Source organism: Berghia stephanieae, chromosome 2, assembly GCF_034508935.2.
Source record: "Berghia stephanieae isolate SIO BIC M18660-M18661 chromosome 2, UCSD_Bste_1.3, whole genome shotgun sequence".
NCBI classification, from domain to species: Eukaryota; Metazoa; Mollusca; class Gastropoda; order Nudibranchia; family Aeolidiidae; genus Berghia; species Berghia stephanieae.
Genome location: NC_088361.1, coordinates 48,011,080 through 48,024,669, shown reverse-complemented (window position 1 = coordinate 48,024,669; position 13,590 = coordinate 48,011,080). Strand labels below are relative to the sequence as shown.

The 13,590-nt window shown below is 33.3% G+C and overlaps 1 protein-coding gene across 1 annotated transcript in view; it reads right to left on the bottom strand.

Annotated features, from left to right (window-relative positions):
* Positions 1-13,373, bottom strand: part of LOC144965053 (mitogen-activated protein kinase kinase kinase 20-like) — a 45,903-nt gene extending 32,530 nt beyond the window's left edge. The window contains exons 1-9 of the mRNA XM_078899936.1: positions 13,272-13,373; positions 12,568-12,896; positions 11,654-11,741; positions 9,799-9,897; positions 9,064-9,129; positions 6,571-6,599; positions 5,222-5,305; positions 1,824-1,877; positions 249-335 (exon numbers count right to left, since the gene is read on the bottom strand). Coding sequence (XP_078756062.1) covers positions 249-335; positions 1,824-1,877; positions 5,222-5,305; positions 6,571-6,599; positions 9,064-9,129; positions 9,799-9,897; positions 11,654-11,741; positions 12,568-12,729 — 669 coding nt within the window. The 5' untranslated portion in view covers positions 12,730-12,896; positions 13,272-13,373. The remainder of the gene's footprint in view (positions 1-248; positions 336-1,823; positions 1,878-5,221; positions 5,306-6,570; positions 6,600-9,063; positions 9,130-9,798; positions 9,898-11,653; positions 11,742-12,567; positions 12,897-13,271) is intronic.
* Between the last annotated feature and the right edge of the window lie 217 nt (positions 13,374-13,590).

Here is a 13,590-nt window from a genome sequence, read left to right as displayed (position 1 = left end):
TATTCTCTACATTTTGGGGAAAACAACAATGTGAAAATAAAAGCAAAATAGCTTCCTTTTTATAAGAAAAAAAGAATTCATGATAAATAAGTGAATTTTATACAAATTGTTATTATCATTATCATTATTATTACTATTATCATATTATTATTATGATCATTATTATTATTTTTATTATTATTATTATCATCATCATTATTATTACTTTCAAAATAAATTCATAAACAATAGTAAAAGCAAGCTCCTACTTGTTTCTTCTCAACAATTAGCCAAGCCACTTGATAGCCTTCAATCCCCTTGAATGGAATTTCCTTGGTCAGTAATTCCCACAAAACCTGGAAATTGATGATGATTTTGAATGAATGGAATTTCCTTGGTCAGTAATTCCCACAAAACCTGGAAATTGATGATGATTCTGAATGAACGGAATTTCCTTGGTCAGTAATTCCCATAAAACCTGGGAATTGATGACGATTTTGAATGAAAGGAATTTCATTGGTCAGTAATTCCCATAAAACCTGGAAATTGATGATGGTTTTGAATGAATGGAATTTCCTTGGTCAGTAATTCCCATAAAACCTGGAAATTGATGATGTTTTTGAAATGGATTGTACAAGCATTGAACATGTGCTCCTTAAAGAAATTATACAGAGAGAAATATAGTTTTCATAAATTTATTTTTTTAAATTAACAGCAATGATTCTTTTAGCCTTAAATCCTTCCACAGCCAATGACAACAAAAACAATATGAAAGATTAACATAGCTGAATTTATTGACACACTCTAAAAAGTGTTCAAATTTTAGCCCACCTAAATTTGGGCCGTTATAAAAGATTCTTGTTTTGTTTTTGTTTTTTCTTTCCATGTGCATATTCAATGCATTGCCTGTAAATTTCTGACGTCTATGGCAGTGCTGTCTAACTGAAATTTTAAAAATTCAAGGTTTCCAAAGGAAAAAAAAAAGAAGAAAAATTCCGTTAAAATAGCTTTAGAAATAAACAATTTGCTCTCAGTATGGTCCAAAAATGTTTCAAAGTCCTGAATATAGGTTCTTAGGAGCTATAAAATTTCCTTTTCAACAAGATTTATTGAGTCAAAGAGAACTATGCAGTTCTGTAACTGGAGTCAGAAATTCGTATTTCTACGAGGTCTGCTGGTCTATGCTAATAGCAGTAACCCTTTTGTACAATACCATAAATGTGACACATCGCCTCAAAACAGTATGTCAGGAAGACTTAGGTGATGAACATTTATTTAAATCCAGTAAAAGTATAAATCAAAAATGAATAGAATAGCTCCAAAAAATTAACAGAATGTTTTGACCTCAAAAAATCTCTTCAGGCAACAATAAAAAACAATAAAAACATAAATACATTGTGTATTCGTTTGGGGCCTTTTAAAAAATATTTTTATGATGTTTAAATTCATATTTCTGCAATACTTTTACATGACAAACAATCAAAGCTTGATATAATAAAAAGACGTGCAGGTGTAAACATGGAGAGAAAAATAAAGGGAGTAAATGTATATTACTTGTTACTTGAAAAAGGGCGAAAGGCCGAAAAGTAGTTTGTTTTGTGTTGTTCCCTTACATATGAGTCACATTTACTCCCTTTATCTTTCTCACCATCTTATTGATTCATTTCGGCACCTCTAGTTTTTGCTGTAACTAAACACCAAAATAATAATTGATGACAATTTTGTACCTTTCTCTAGAAGCAAAAAAAAAAGAAAAAAATTATAATAATAATAATGATTCTATCCAATCATCAGCCAGACAAACAACTGTAGGATAAGTAATAAACCTGTTACAGAAAACTCACCACTCCATAAGACCAGACATCCGTTTCCTCAGACACAACTCCACTCTCTATTGCCTGCAATGAAAAATAAAGAAAAGAAATTATGGAACTACAGAAATTACATCTTTCATATTGTACTTTTTAAAAATTACACCCTTCGGCGCGGAATGTGAGATGCCGTCACTTGGGTATTCCATGAAGGAATATAGATAATCCACCAAACAAACACCTCATGTCAGCTTGAATCACCCATGTTCTCACAGTGTGATTCCATCACCTAGGCAATGTAAATGTTGCTGCCCGAAGCTCGAGGAAATAAATAACAAGTGAAATTGAATGTAAGCTTCAATTTAATATATGAAAACAGATAAAATGAATGTTTCAGGTTTCCCCTTTATCAACAAAACAAGATGAAAGAAACACGACAGACGTCTGTTTTGTTGATAAAGGGGAAACCCAAAACATTAATTTTATCTGTTTTCGTATATCAAATTGAAGCTTACATTCAATTTCACATTGTTGTTTATCTACATCACCTAGGCATTACACAAAGGAATGCAGACAATCCATCCAACAAATGTCTGATGTCAACAAGAATCACCCATGTTGTCATTTCAAACTGTAACAACCAACTAGCTGTCCCTTTCTTGCCTATTTTCCAACGTTCAATAGATGAACAGAAAATCCCAATTATATGGAAAACATCGACTATAATTCCAGTACCCAAAAAGAATCCACCAACTCAGCTGAATGATTATAGACCTGTTGCGTTAACATCAATTATTATGAAATGTCTGGAAAAAATTCTGAAAAGAGAGCTGTTGCAATTTATATATGACCAACACATACTTGATCCATATCAGTTTGCCTACCAACAAAATCTTAGTGTGGAAGACGCACTCCTCACAGTGATGCATTCAATATCAAATCACTTGGACGTTTCACCCGCCAACTACTGCCGAATCCTATACGTCGATTTTTCGTCTGCCTTTAATGCCATGAAAACCAACATATTAATCAGTAAACTGCATGCTCTAAACCTTCCCCATTACCTCATCAACTGGTATAACAACTTTCTCATCGATCGCCCCCAACATGTCAGAGTAGGCTCAAATATATCATCAGTAAAAACTCTTTCAAACGGATGCCCACAAGGGTGTGTAAGCTCACCTCTACTTTACATCCTCTATACAAACGATTGTGTGGCTAGCTTTGATAACTGCCAACTCATCAAGTATGCTGATGACACCGCAATACTCGGCCTGCTCAATGATTCCGTCTCCGAATTTAAATACACTGAGCAAGTTAGTAAATTCAGCAAATGGTGTGCCGATAACTGTCTAGAGCTCAATGTAACAAAAACAAAGGAACAACTGTTTGATCACAGAAAAATAGGAAAAAGAGCAAGACAAATAACAAAAATTAACAATCAGGCGGTTGAAACTGTTGAAACATTTAAATACCTTGGTGTTATCATAGATAACAGTCTAAGATTTGAATCGCACACCAAAAATGTCATCAAAAAATGTAACCAGCGCTTGTATATACTCAGAAAATTAAGGTCTTTCAATGTGAACAGAAAGACCATGATACAAATCTACAAGTCATTAATATTGAGTATCGTTTCGTTTGGCATCACAATGTGGTATGGAAGCTGTGGAACAAAAGAAAAATCCAAACTACATAGAACCCTCAGAGAGGCTTCAAAAATAATTAACACCGACCTTAGAAGCCTTGACACAACTTTTATTAATGCAGTTGAGAAGAAATCTTTTAACATTATCAACGAAAAGAGGCATCCGCTGAGCGAAAAATTCCAACTTCTGCGCTCCGGAAGACGGTATCTAGAAGCAAAATGTAGGACAAATCGACATAAGACAACCTTCATTCCAACCGCCATAAAATTAATTAACAAATCTTTTGTGGAAAAATGAGACAACCAATGAAAATAACGAGAAGCAGTGTCGTGAATCATCATCATCGACATTGCCGCCGTCGTTTATCATCATCATCATCATCATCATCATCATCATCATATCATTATCGTAGTCATCATCATCTTCATCATCATCATCATCATCATCATCATCATCATCATCATCATCATCATCATCATCATCATCATCATCATCATCACAATCATTGCCATATTCTTCTTAATATAAGACACTATATTTATAATATGGTTATCTGCTGTCCCAGCAAATATATCGTATCGTTCTATCTGTCTGTCTGTGTGCCTGTATATATGTATGTATGTATGTATGTATGTATGTATGTATGTATGTATGTATGTATGTAGGCATGCATATACGATGATATGCTGGTTTGTATGTATGTCTGCATGTATGTATGTATGTATGTATATGTGTTTGTATGTACGCTCATTTCTTTTGTATACATGTGTAGAAACAATGTGCAAGCGTGTATGTTCGTGTATGGCTGTGTCTGTATTTGTAAATGTGTTGATGTTCATACCATGAACCAAACTGAGCATTGTTTACCTCACATGAATTGCCTTTAATTTGGACAATAAAGATTATTATTATTATTGTCCAAAGTGAGAAAACTGGGCTATCGATCGGCACACACATGTTATACAAAACACAGCGCATGATGATATGCTTTTTGTTTGTTTTTAAGGGATTTACAGCGCTTGCAACACATTAAGGTCATATCAGCACCAGTAAAAAGGAAGAAAATGGGTTAGTTAAAAGTTCTAGAATTGCAATTAAAGCACCCAAGAAAAGGTAAGACAAAGGGTAATTGGTTCAAATAGGAAACAGATATAGATTCCAAAAGCACACTATCAAAGTACTTAGTTTGAGATCACCTAAAAGTCTCATTCAGACACAGGTCCCCACTAAGAGGAATACACTCAAATGTTTACAAATCATATATAATACGTAAATAAAACATATTACAGTTCATAACAGAGAGATGATTTACAAGTAAAAAAATATCATCTCCAAAAACTAACTATACATTTGACTGTTTCCCTCCCAGCTAGGGTATCCGGCCAGTGCAAGGACAAAACTAAGTAATTTCATCCCAAGACAAGACAGAAAGCATGTTGGAAATAAGTTAAAGGGGGATAAAAGCACAGTAAGTGCCTCCCTGCCTACAATGGAAGGATATGCTTTTAAGATAGGTTACACAAAGCCTATTTAAGTGTGAGTCAGTGAGTGTGTGTGTATGTGTGGGTATGCACTTTTTGTTTCATTTATGTCTGTTTGCGTATACTATGTATATGCTTAATCCAAATGAAAAATTGCCTTCATGGACAATAAAGATATTATTATTATTATTATTATTATTATTATTATTATTATTATTATTATTATTATTATTATTATTATTATTATTATTATTATTATTATTATCATTATTATTATTATTATTATTATTATTATTATTACCTCTGGCGACATCCATGGGAATGTACCAGCTAATGTCATCTTGGTAGTGTTCACAGCAAATCGAGACGCACCAAAGTCGCACAGCTGTTGGAAAGTAAGGGAGAAACAAAGATTATTCTCTTAAAAACAAAATAAATCTTTTCAATAAAAGGAAAGAAAAAAACAGTAAACAAAAACATAGAAAAGTTCAATATAAACTAAATGTGCTCAAAAGACTTTAAGAGGGGTTCCAAGTTAACAGCAGTACATAATCGTGTAGGACGAGACTTAACGCTGAGCATGATTTGAAATGTTATTGTTTATATCCGTGTTTATTAACAAATGGTCTACAAGAATGGTGTCAACAAAAACTGGAAAATTGAATATTCTTTTCTGTCATTTGGCAAGAGTAACTAATATTAATGCATTCTGTTGAAATTCCACATTAAAGGAAATTAGCTGATAAATCTCAACAAGAAAATGGAAATTGATTGGTCACAATTTCAGAAAACCAACAACAGACATTATGAGACAAGTTGTCGTGGGCTGGAACCCTCAAGGAAAAAGGGAAGATTGAGAGGCCAAAGAAAACATGGAGAAGGTCTTGAGAGGAAGAGGTGAAGTTGGCTGGAATGTCTTGGGGAAAAAGAAGAAGAAGAAGACACAGAGCAGAATACGGTGGAGATGTACTGTTGAAGCCCTGTGTTTCACATGGACTGTAAAGGATTAAATGATGAAATAATGATGAATTAATATCAAATTAAGATGATCCATTTATGTAGCATGTTTCTTTGTTTTTACCAGGGTCATTTATTCTCCCAGTAGGCTATGTTCAGTCATCAGGTGACCTGTAGGTACTCGCATTCTTACAATATCTGCCACTGCCTATAGCCAGGAACTCATTCACACCGGAGTCCAGTGGGGTAATGTGCGTAAAGTGATAAACATTGGGACTAGAACTTTCCACAATCATTGTCTTCCATCCAGCTACTGACCATGCTTTAAAAAACTTGAGCTTTTATATATCACAATATGCACTTCATGTGCTCAAAGCATTTTACAAGAGGTCCCTGACCAACAGCAATAATTAACATGTAGAACGAGACATGACGCCTGTTAGGCAATATTACAATATTTTTCCACCAGAGACAACGCTGTTAACGGCCAGGTATTCATTTTACACCTGAGTAGGCTGAGAGAATGTGAAAAGAGAGCTCTTTCTAAGGACTCAACTATGTGATGAGCGAGGCTCGAACTCAGGACCTTAACAATACTTGACTTTTGTGACGAGGCGAGACACTGAACCGTTGACCCACCAAGCCACAAAAACTCCAAACCAAGCTGATAAGGGGTTAAGATGGCATACTAACCTTACATGTCCAATCAGATGATATAACAACTGCAACACAATGAAGAAAATAAATAAATACATAAATAAATAAATATTACAAAATCATTACTTTTATCAACATAACAGACCTGCCAACCGACTGGCTAACCCAAATTGGGACATTTTAAGCGCACGCCGTTACTGATGAGGTTAAAGTGTTTTTGTATGAAAATTTACGGCTACATCACATATTAACAAGATTCATTCAACTACAAAGAACAAAATAAAGTAGAAGTGTGATGACATTCATTTGATCTTGTAAGTTTGTAATCCAAAAAGAATAATCAACAGAAAACAAATACACTATATGCATTTGAAAATTAAATTTTTTTACAAATTTTTAAGATACGATTTTTTCAGCTAGGTCAAATCGGGACAAATCCGATTAAGTCGGGGCGGATTGGCAGATCTGATATAAACAATGACAACAACCACTGTGAAAAATATGTATTCATAGACAACACAACCACTGCATAAATCTAAATTTTTAAGGGGACACGCTGCGCCAATCTTTATCAATTTTGGCACCAAATATCAAGATGCAGTTATTTACATTTCTAAATACTTCAAATAACACACTTTTAATTTACACAAGTTATATTGCGGGAAAATGGGTTAGAATTGCCTAATTTCACAACTTATCTAGAGGTGAGTTAGTTTCAAGTCCAATAAAAAAAACTTCCAATACCATAGTTCACCCCTGGGTAACATTATTTCTATGAAATCAGGACTTTCATGTCATACATCATTGGAAAACCTTACCCCTCTCCTAAACCAACCATAGGCAAATCGTCACATTCGTTACGATGTAACCTACAAATTTCTCATTCTGATTTCTCTTGTACATCACAAAATGTAAAGAAATGCTTTGATTACAGCTATAAATAACAAACACTGTTTTGTAGAGCTCATTTTGCTGAACAACATTCTGTATAGAATGCACTTGTTACTTTTTTGTTTGAGAAAGGAAAAGTTTATTTTTATGCTGGGTGGGTGTGAATTTTCGGGGGAAATTCTAAAAACGACTGGTAAGGTGAGAGTTAAACCCTAAAAGATGATATAAAACAACAATATATGTGTTCATCCGATATTTGGAAATTTCCGCTTCTGATAGTTAACACAAATTTCCTGTTTCAGCTTTAACTGATTTTTTTTCTCAAATTGTTATATTTTGACATTTAAAAGTTAACCCCGCCTACAGTTTGAAAGAGCCTTGAAATTTAGAGAGATTATAGACATCATCTAACTAAAAAAAATACACAGATTTGTCTGGGTTTTTTTTGTCTTTCAGTTGATGTTTTGAAAACTTTATTTATTTAGAATTTTGTTGTTGCAAAATGTGTCCATTTTTATGCTTTTTCACTTTCCTGAATTTAAACCAAAAAAAAACAACAAAAAACGAAGTCTTCCACCTCAAAAAGCTTGTGTCATTTCTTTTTTTAGATAATATAATATTCTATCAACATACCCATTTTTAATGCGATTAGTCTATTAGCTATTTTGTGCTTTGTCTTTTTATAAAGTGGTAATAATCTCAGATGGCCACAAAACACTTTCAATTTCCATGGCAACGGGTGAATATTTTTTCATGCCCTGTGCATTTTTTATCTTCTTGAATCACTAGCTATTACTATTAAGTGAATTGGGTTGTATCATCATATTTTTTTTTTAAACCAAACATTTTCATTTTTGTTCATGCATGTCCCATTAAGGTTTTGATTTTTAAAAATTCTTCTACCATTGTATCTGAATCACTCAATTCAGGTGTGAATGAGTGCCTGGATGGACCCAGTGATGGAATGTGTAAAAGTGTTAGTACAAAAAGGATGCCAAACAGGCAGAGGGAACTATCTGAGAAAAATGGCTTCATACTGTCTGCTGGGGGAATAAATGAAACTCTGTGAAGCGCATTGATGTGCTAAATTTGTGGAAATGCGCTAGCACTGTGTAAATGTTCATTTTAAAAAAGGAAATGTTATATCCTAATACCATACGGCAATACTTGATATCATTAAAATTATTCAAAGCAAAGAAAAAAACAAACAATTTTTTAGTATCTTAAAAATTTACAAAAGTACCATTGTCCACTTAAAATAGTTTCTTATTTGTGTGATGGACTGATAACATTCAATCATTTGAAACAGCAATATCTACCAAAAATTGTCAAATTTATAATGAGGATTAGTTGTTTAAAATTGAAAAATTTAACGATATATTAAAGAGCATTGAAATGTTTTTAAAACCAATTAGCTCTTAATCGCTGTTTTGATTGGACTGTAATAGAACATTTACAGTGATGGGCCTTTTGCAAAAACAAGCCATTGAATATTGAAGAATCAATATGATACAAAAAAAAGATGTTGATATCAGTATCTGGTACTTCTTTATTCTTTTATTTCAATCTCTTGATATTTATACACGTCTAATTAATCTACAGGAATATTTTTTCAAATATGACTATCAAACAACTTACCGTTTTTGGATTTCAAATCTCTATGAATGATTTTGACCGGTGATTCCCAATGAAGATAATGCACTCCTGCAATGATAAATTTAAATAATCTTAACATCATTCAATTTATCAGAGGCTCCTTTAACAATCACAGGCTGTGTTCGATTTTATTCCAACATGACACCAGATACTACTGTTTTTCTCCAGAGAGAATAAGTAACAGTGATAATAACTTAAGCACAATATAAGTGCTTGTTAATATTATTGTTATCATTATTGTTATTATCATTGTTATTATCATTATTATTATTATTATTATTATCATTATTATTAGTATTCTTATTATTATTATTATTATTATCATCATCATCATCATCATCATCATCATCATCATCATCATCATCATCATCATCATCATCATCTTCACTATTCTTCTTCTTATTATTATTATTAATATTATATTATTATTATCATTATTATTATTATTATTATTATTATTATATTATTATTATCATTATTATTATTATTATTATTATTATTATTATTATTATTATTATTATTATTATTATTATTATTATTATTATCATTGTTATTATTATCAATATCATTATTATTATCTCAACGGTCTTGGTTGCCTATAACTATGGAGTAATTCAGACAAGAAGGCTGGGATGGACCATGATTAGTTACTAAAATGCATGGAAGAGCTAATTAATTCGACTTGACAGATGTATTAAATAAGAAAACAACACGTACCTCTGGCGATTTCAGTCGCCCATTGCACAATCAATTTGAAGTCTAACTCGTTGTCAGGTTGACGCAAGTATGCAAACAGACTACCATTTGGAGCATATTCTGAAAATGTAGATTAAAATGTATTGAAAATTGAGCTTTTACATAGCGCAATATACACTTAACGTGCTCAAAGCACTTTACAAGGGTTCTGACCAACAGCAACGCGTAACATGTAGAACGAGACATGACGTCTGGTAGGCGACATAATTTTTTCCGACATAAACAATGCTGTTTAAGGCCAGGTACTCATTTTACACCTGAGTACGGTGAGAGAATGTGAGTAAAAAACCTTTTCCAAGGACTCAACTGTGCGCTGAGCGAGGCTCGAACCCCAGGACCTTCCGATCCGACAACGAGTGTCATACCACAAGACCACATAGCCTCACAACTGTTAACTAAAATTGTTTGGACTAATTCAATACTTGGACAACATGGGTGATTCCTGTTGACATCAAACTTCTTGTTTGATGGATTATCTATATTTCCTTCATGGAATGCCTAGGCTACGGTATTTTATGATGCTGTGCGGAAGGGCGTAATTTAACTAATTCAATAAAGATAATTTTCTAATATGTGACCGATCGTCTCAAAACAGTATTAAGTCTGGATGACTAAGATGCTGAAAATATCAATTTAAAGGCAAAAACATGAGATATGTGTTTTATTCAAACGTGTCATTGAAGAAAATGATTTCAGTATTGAAGAACAGCAAAAACCAATATTTCTTATTTTTTATCAGATTGTCTTTAATTTGACATTTTAGCATCTAGATCATTCCGATATAATACCGTTTTGAGATGAAGCGTCCCATATATGTGTCAAGGCCAACTTCATGGGCATTTTTAAGGGACTGGAAGTGTGTCTTTCAATAAGTCGAATCTCTACAACATTTAGGAAATGACCCATGCTGGTTCTTTAACACACCAGATTCCCTTAACCCCTTCCGCGTCAGAAACCCTGTCTAGCAAGCAAAGATTTTGTCCGTACTTATTGAGTGGTCAGCATCTGATTTCGAGAGCAAAAAGTAAACGTCAACATTCCGCAGAACACAAGACAACTCTCATCTACACAGTCTTTATGAAGGCAATTAAAATCTACTTGAGTTCCTTGTGATACAATGCTGTCAAAAGCTGTGGACTGTAATTTTTTTAATGCAAATCTACGTCTGTAGGGGGAGTTTTGTGCCAAATGTTTATCTGCTATTCATCTGGAGGTTTTTTGGGTGCCAAATATTTATCTGCTATCCATCTAGGGGTTTTTTGGTGCCAAATGTTTATCTGCTATTCATCTGGGGTTTTTTTGGGTGCCAAATATTTATCTGCTATCCATCCAAGGGTTTTTTGGTGCCAAATGTTTATCTGCTATTCATCTGGGGTTTTTTTTGGTGCCAAATATTTATCTGCTGTCTATCTAGTTTTTAAGTAATGTATTTATATCTTGAGGGGTTTTTTGTTTGCTGAGGAAGGGTTTTGAGCCCAAAACATTCTGTATTTGATAATTTGTTAATTTCTGAAACTGTTATATTTATATTCATTTGCGATTATTACTTTTAAATGCTCCTTGCCATCTTTTGTTAGTTTATTTTTTTGTCAGTGCCCGGTAGACATAAGGAATTCAGGAGATATTTATTAGTCAAATCTGTGTCACAATTGTTCACAATGTCATTCAATACTTTTGATACAACAGACTAATAAGCTGACTTTTAAATGGACTGTGATTTTTATAATATATAGCCATGCTGGTAGTTTTGTAGAAAGTCAACTGAAAGATTAGACTAAGTAAGGAATGCTGACAAAAAATAAATAAATTGCATCACCTGTGACAAGACAAAAATCTGGATCTTTGCTAACAGCACCGTAAAATTTGATAATGTTTTTGTGGCTAACTAAACTCAAGACCTGGGCCTGAAAAGAAAGTAAAGATATAAAACAAATCAATCAGGTATCAGTAATCTATTACCAAAATTATACAATGATTCTATCAGCTTTTAATTTATCAGATCTTATCGGTCTAGAATATTTCATTTTCTGTCTTTTTTATTATTAACTATATCTTATTATAATGACATACTTCTAGGAGCTGGTGACTGTGTAGAATGGCATTACTCAGGAGAACAGGGGTTGGCCCTTTTCTCAGGAAATTGAATAAGAAATCTATTCCTTATTCCTTCATTTTGCAGCACTGTTCTGCTGATGACACATGGCCATTAGTCCAATGGAGCCCCAGTTTATCCCGGTTTCTATAACATGAAACAGACAATAGCAATTGCTTGCTATCCTTTGGATAGGAGGCTAGTCTATCGCAAAGTACTTTCCGCCAAATCAAACAGACTCGGCTACCCATTCACTGCTGGGTGGACAGGGGGGCCAGAAGAAAAATCTCGACTGCACCCAGGATCGATCTCGGTCCCTTTGTGTATGAGGCGAGTGCTCTATCAACTGAGCTATCGGACCCACCGACACATACATGGCTAAATTTATTTCAAATGTGACTCTCCACAAATGAATGTAACTACTAGATAATTGGTGATGCATTGAAGAGAAAGGGTATACATAGTTTAGGCAATTGATCAAGGTGGTACGACAGTGAAAAGAAAAAAAAAACTGTTGAAATCGATGTATAGACAGCATAGATAAATAATTCTTTAAAAAAACAAGATGGTACTTAACATATTCATGCTTTCTTCCTTTTTTATCCGATCAGAAACAAGTTATATGCTTCAGTACTTACCTCTTTCTCTAAGGCAAGAAGTCGCTTGACAGCAACATTTAAATTTTGTGACCGCCAATGGGCCCGATAAACACTACCAAATGTGCCACCTCCGCATCTTTCATAGAAAACCAAATCCTCCAGAGGAATCTCCAGAAGTGCTCCACTCCTCAGTTCATCCATCTAGTGTCTAATGAACACGTTTGCTTACACTTACAGTTATAAAATTTGAACTTGACTTTTATTTAGAATTACAAATGTTTATATGCACTCGTGAAAATCCCATTTAGTTTAAATTTTAGACAATGACACATGTAAGCAAGTGATGATTGTTTGCCGAATTTAGTTAACTTTTATGGGTGAGGACGATGGTGTAAATAGTAAATGAAGGAGTATTGTAATTGTAAAAAAAATGTATTTTAATGTTGTCATGAGGCATTCGTTCATTACGATTTTTTAAAAACATGTTTCGAATTGAATTGATTACTCCGTATGTAGTTTGCAGATAAAAACAGATGAAGTAAAGTAAAGCTGATAAGTATAAGTATAAGTACAAGTGCGATAGATAAAGTGGTATTGGTTAGTCTATCTCTCAAGAAGTCTCCAGTAGTGTCTCTAAATCTAAGACTAAGATAGTCTCAGGGATGTGTATTCTGCTGAACATGAGCCTGAGTATGCTGGATTCAGAAAATCAAAAATATATGAACTTGGAAAGTCATCACCACTATTATTATCACCAATCAATCCATAATTAATTAGAATATGGTCCAGATTACTTCTTTTGCTTCGAATGTAAAATGTAAATAAATCTTCCTTTTCACTTTTCCAACTATTTTACACGCATGACCACCAAATTTACCTCACTTCTAAAAAGACCAAACTTATTCAATGTATCAACAATGGATATCTTATGATTCTAAATGATCCCGTGAAAGATTTTGTTTGTTTTGTTTATTTTGTTTGTTTTGTTTTTGTTTTTTTTTTTTTTGTTTTGTTTTTTTTTGTTGTTTTGGGGGGTCTTTTTACTCTTTTTTTTTGAAAATA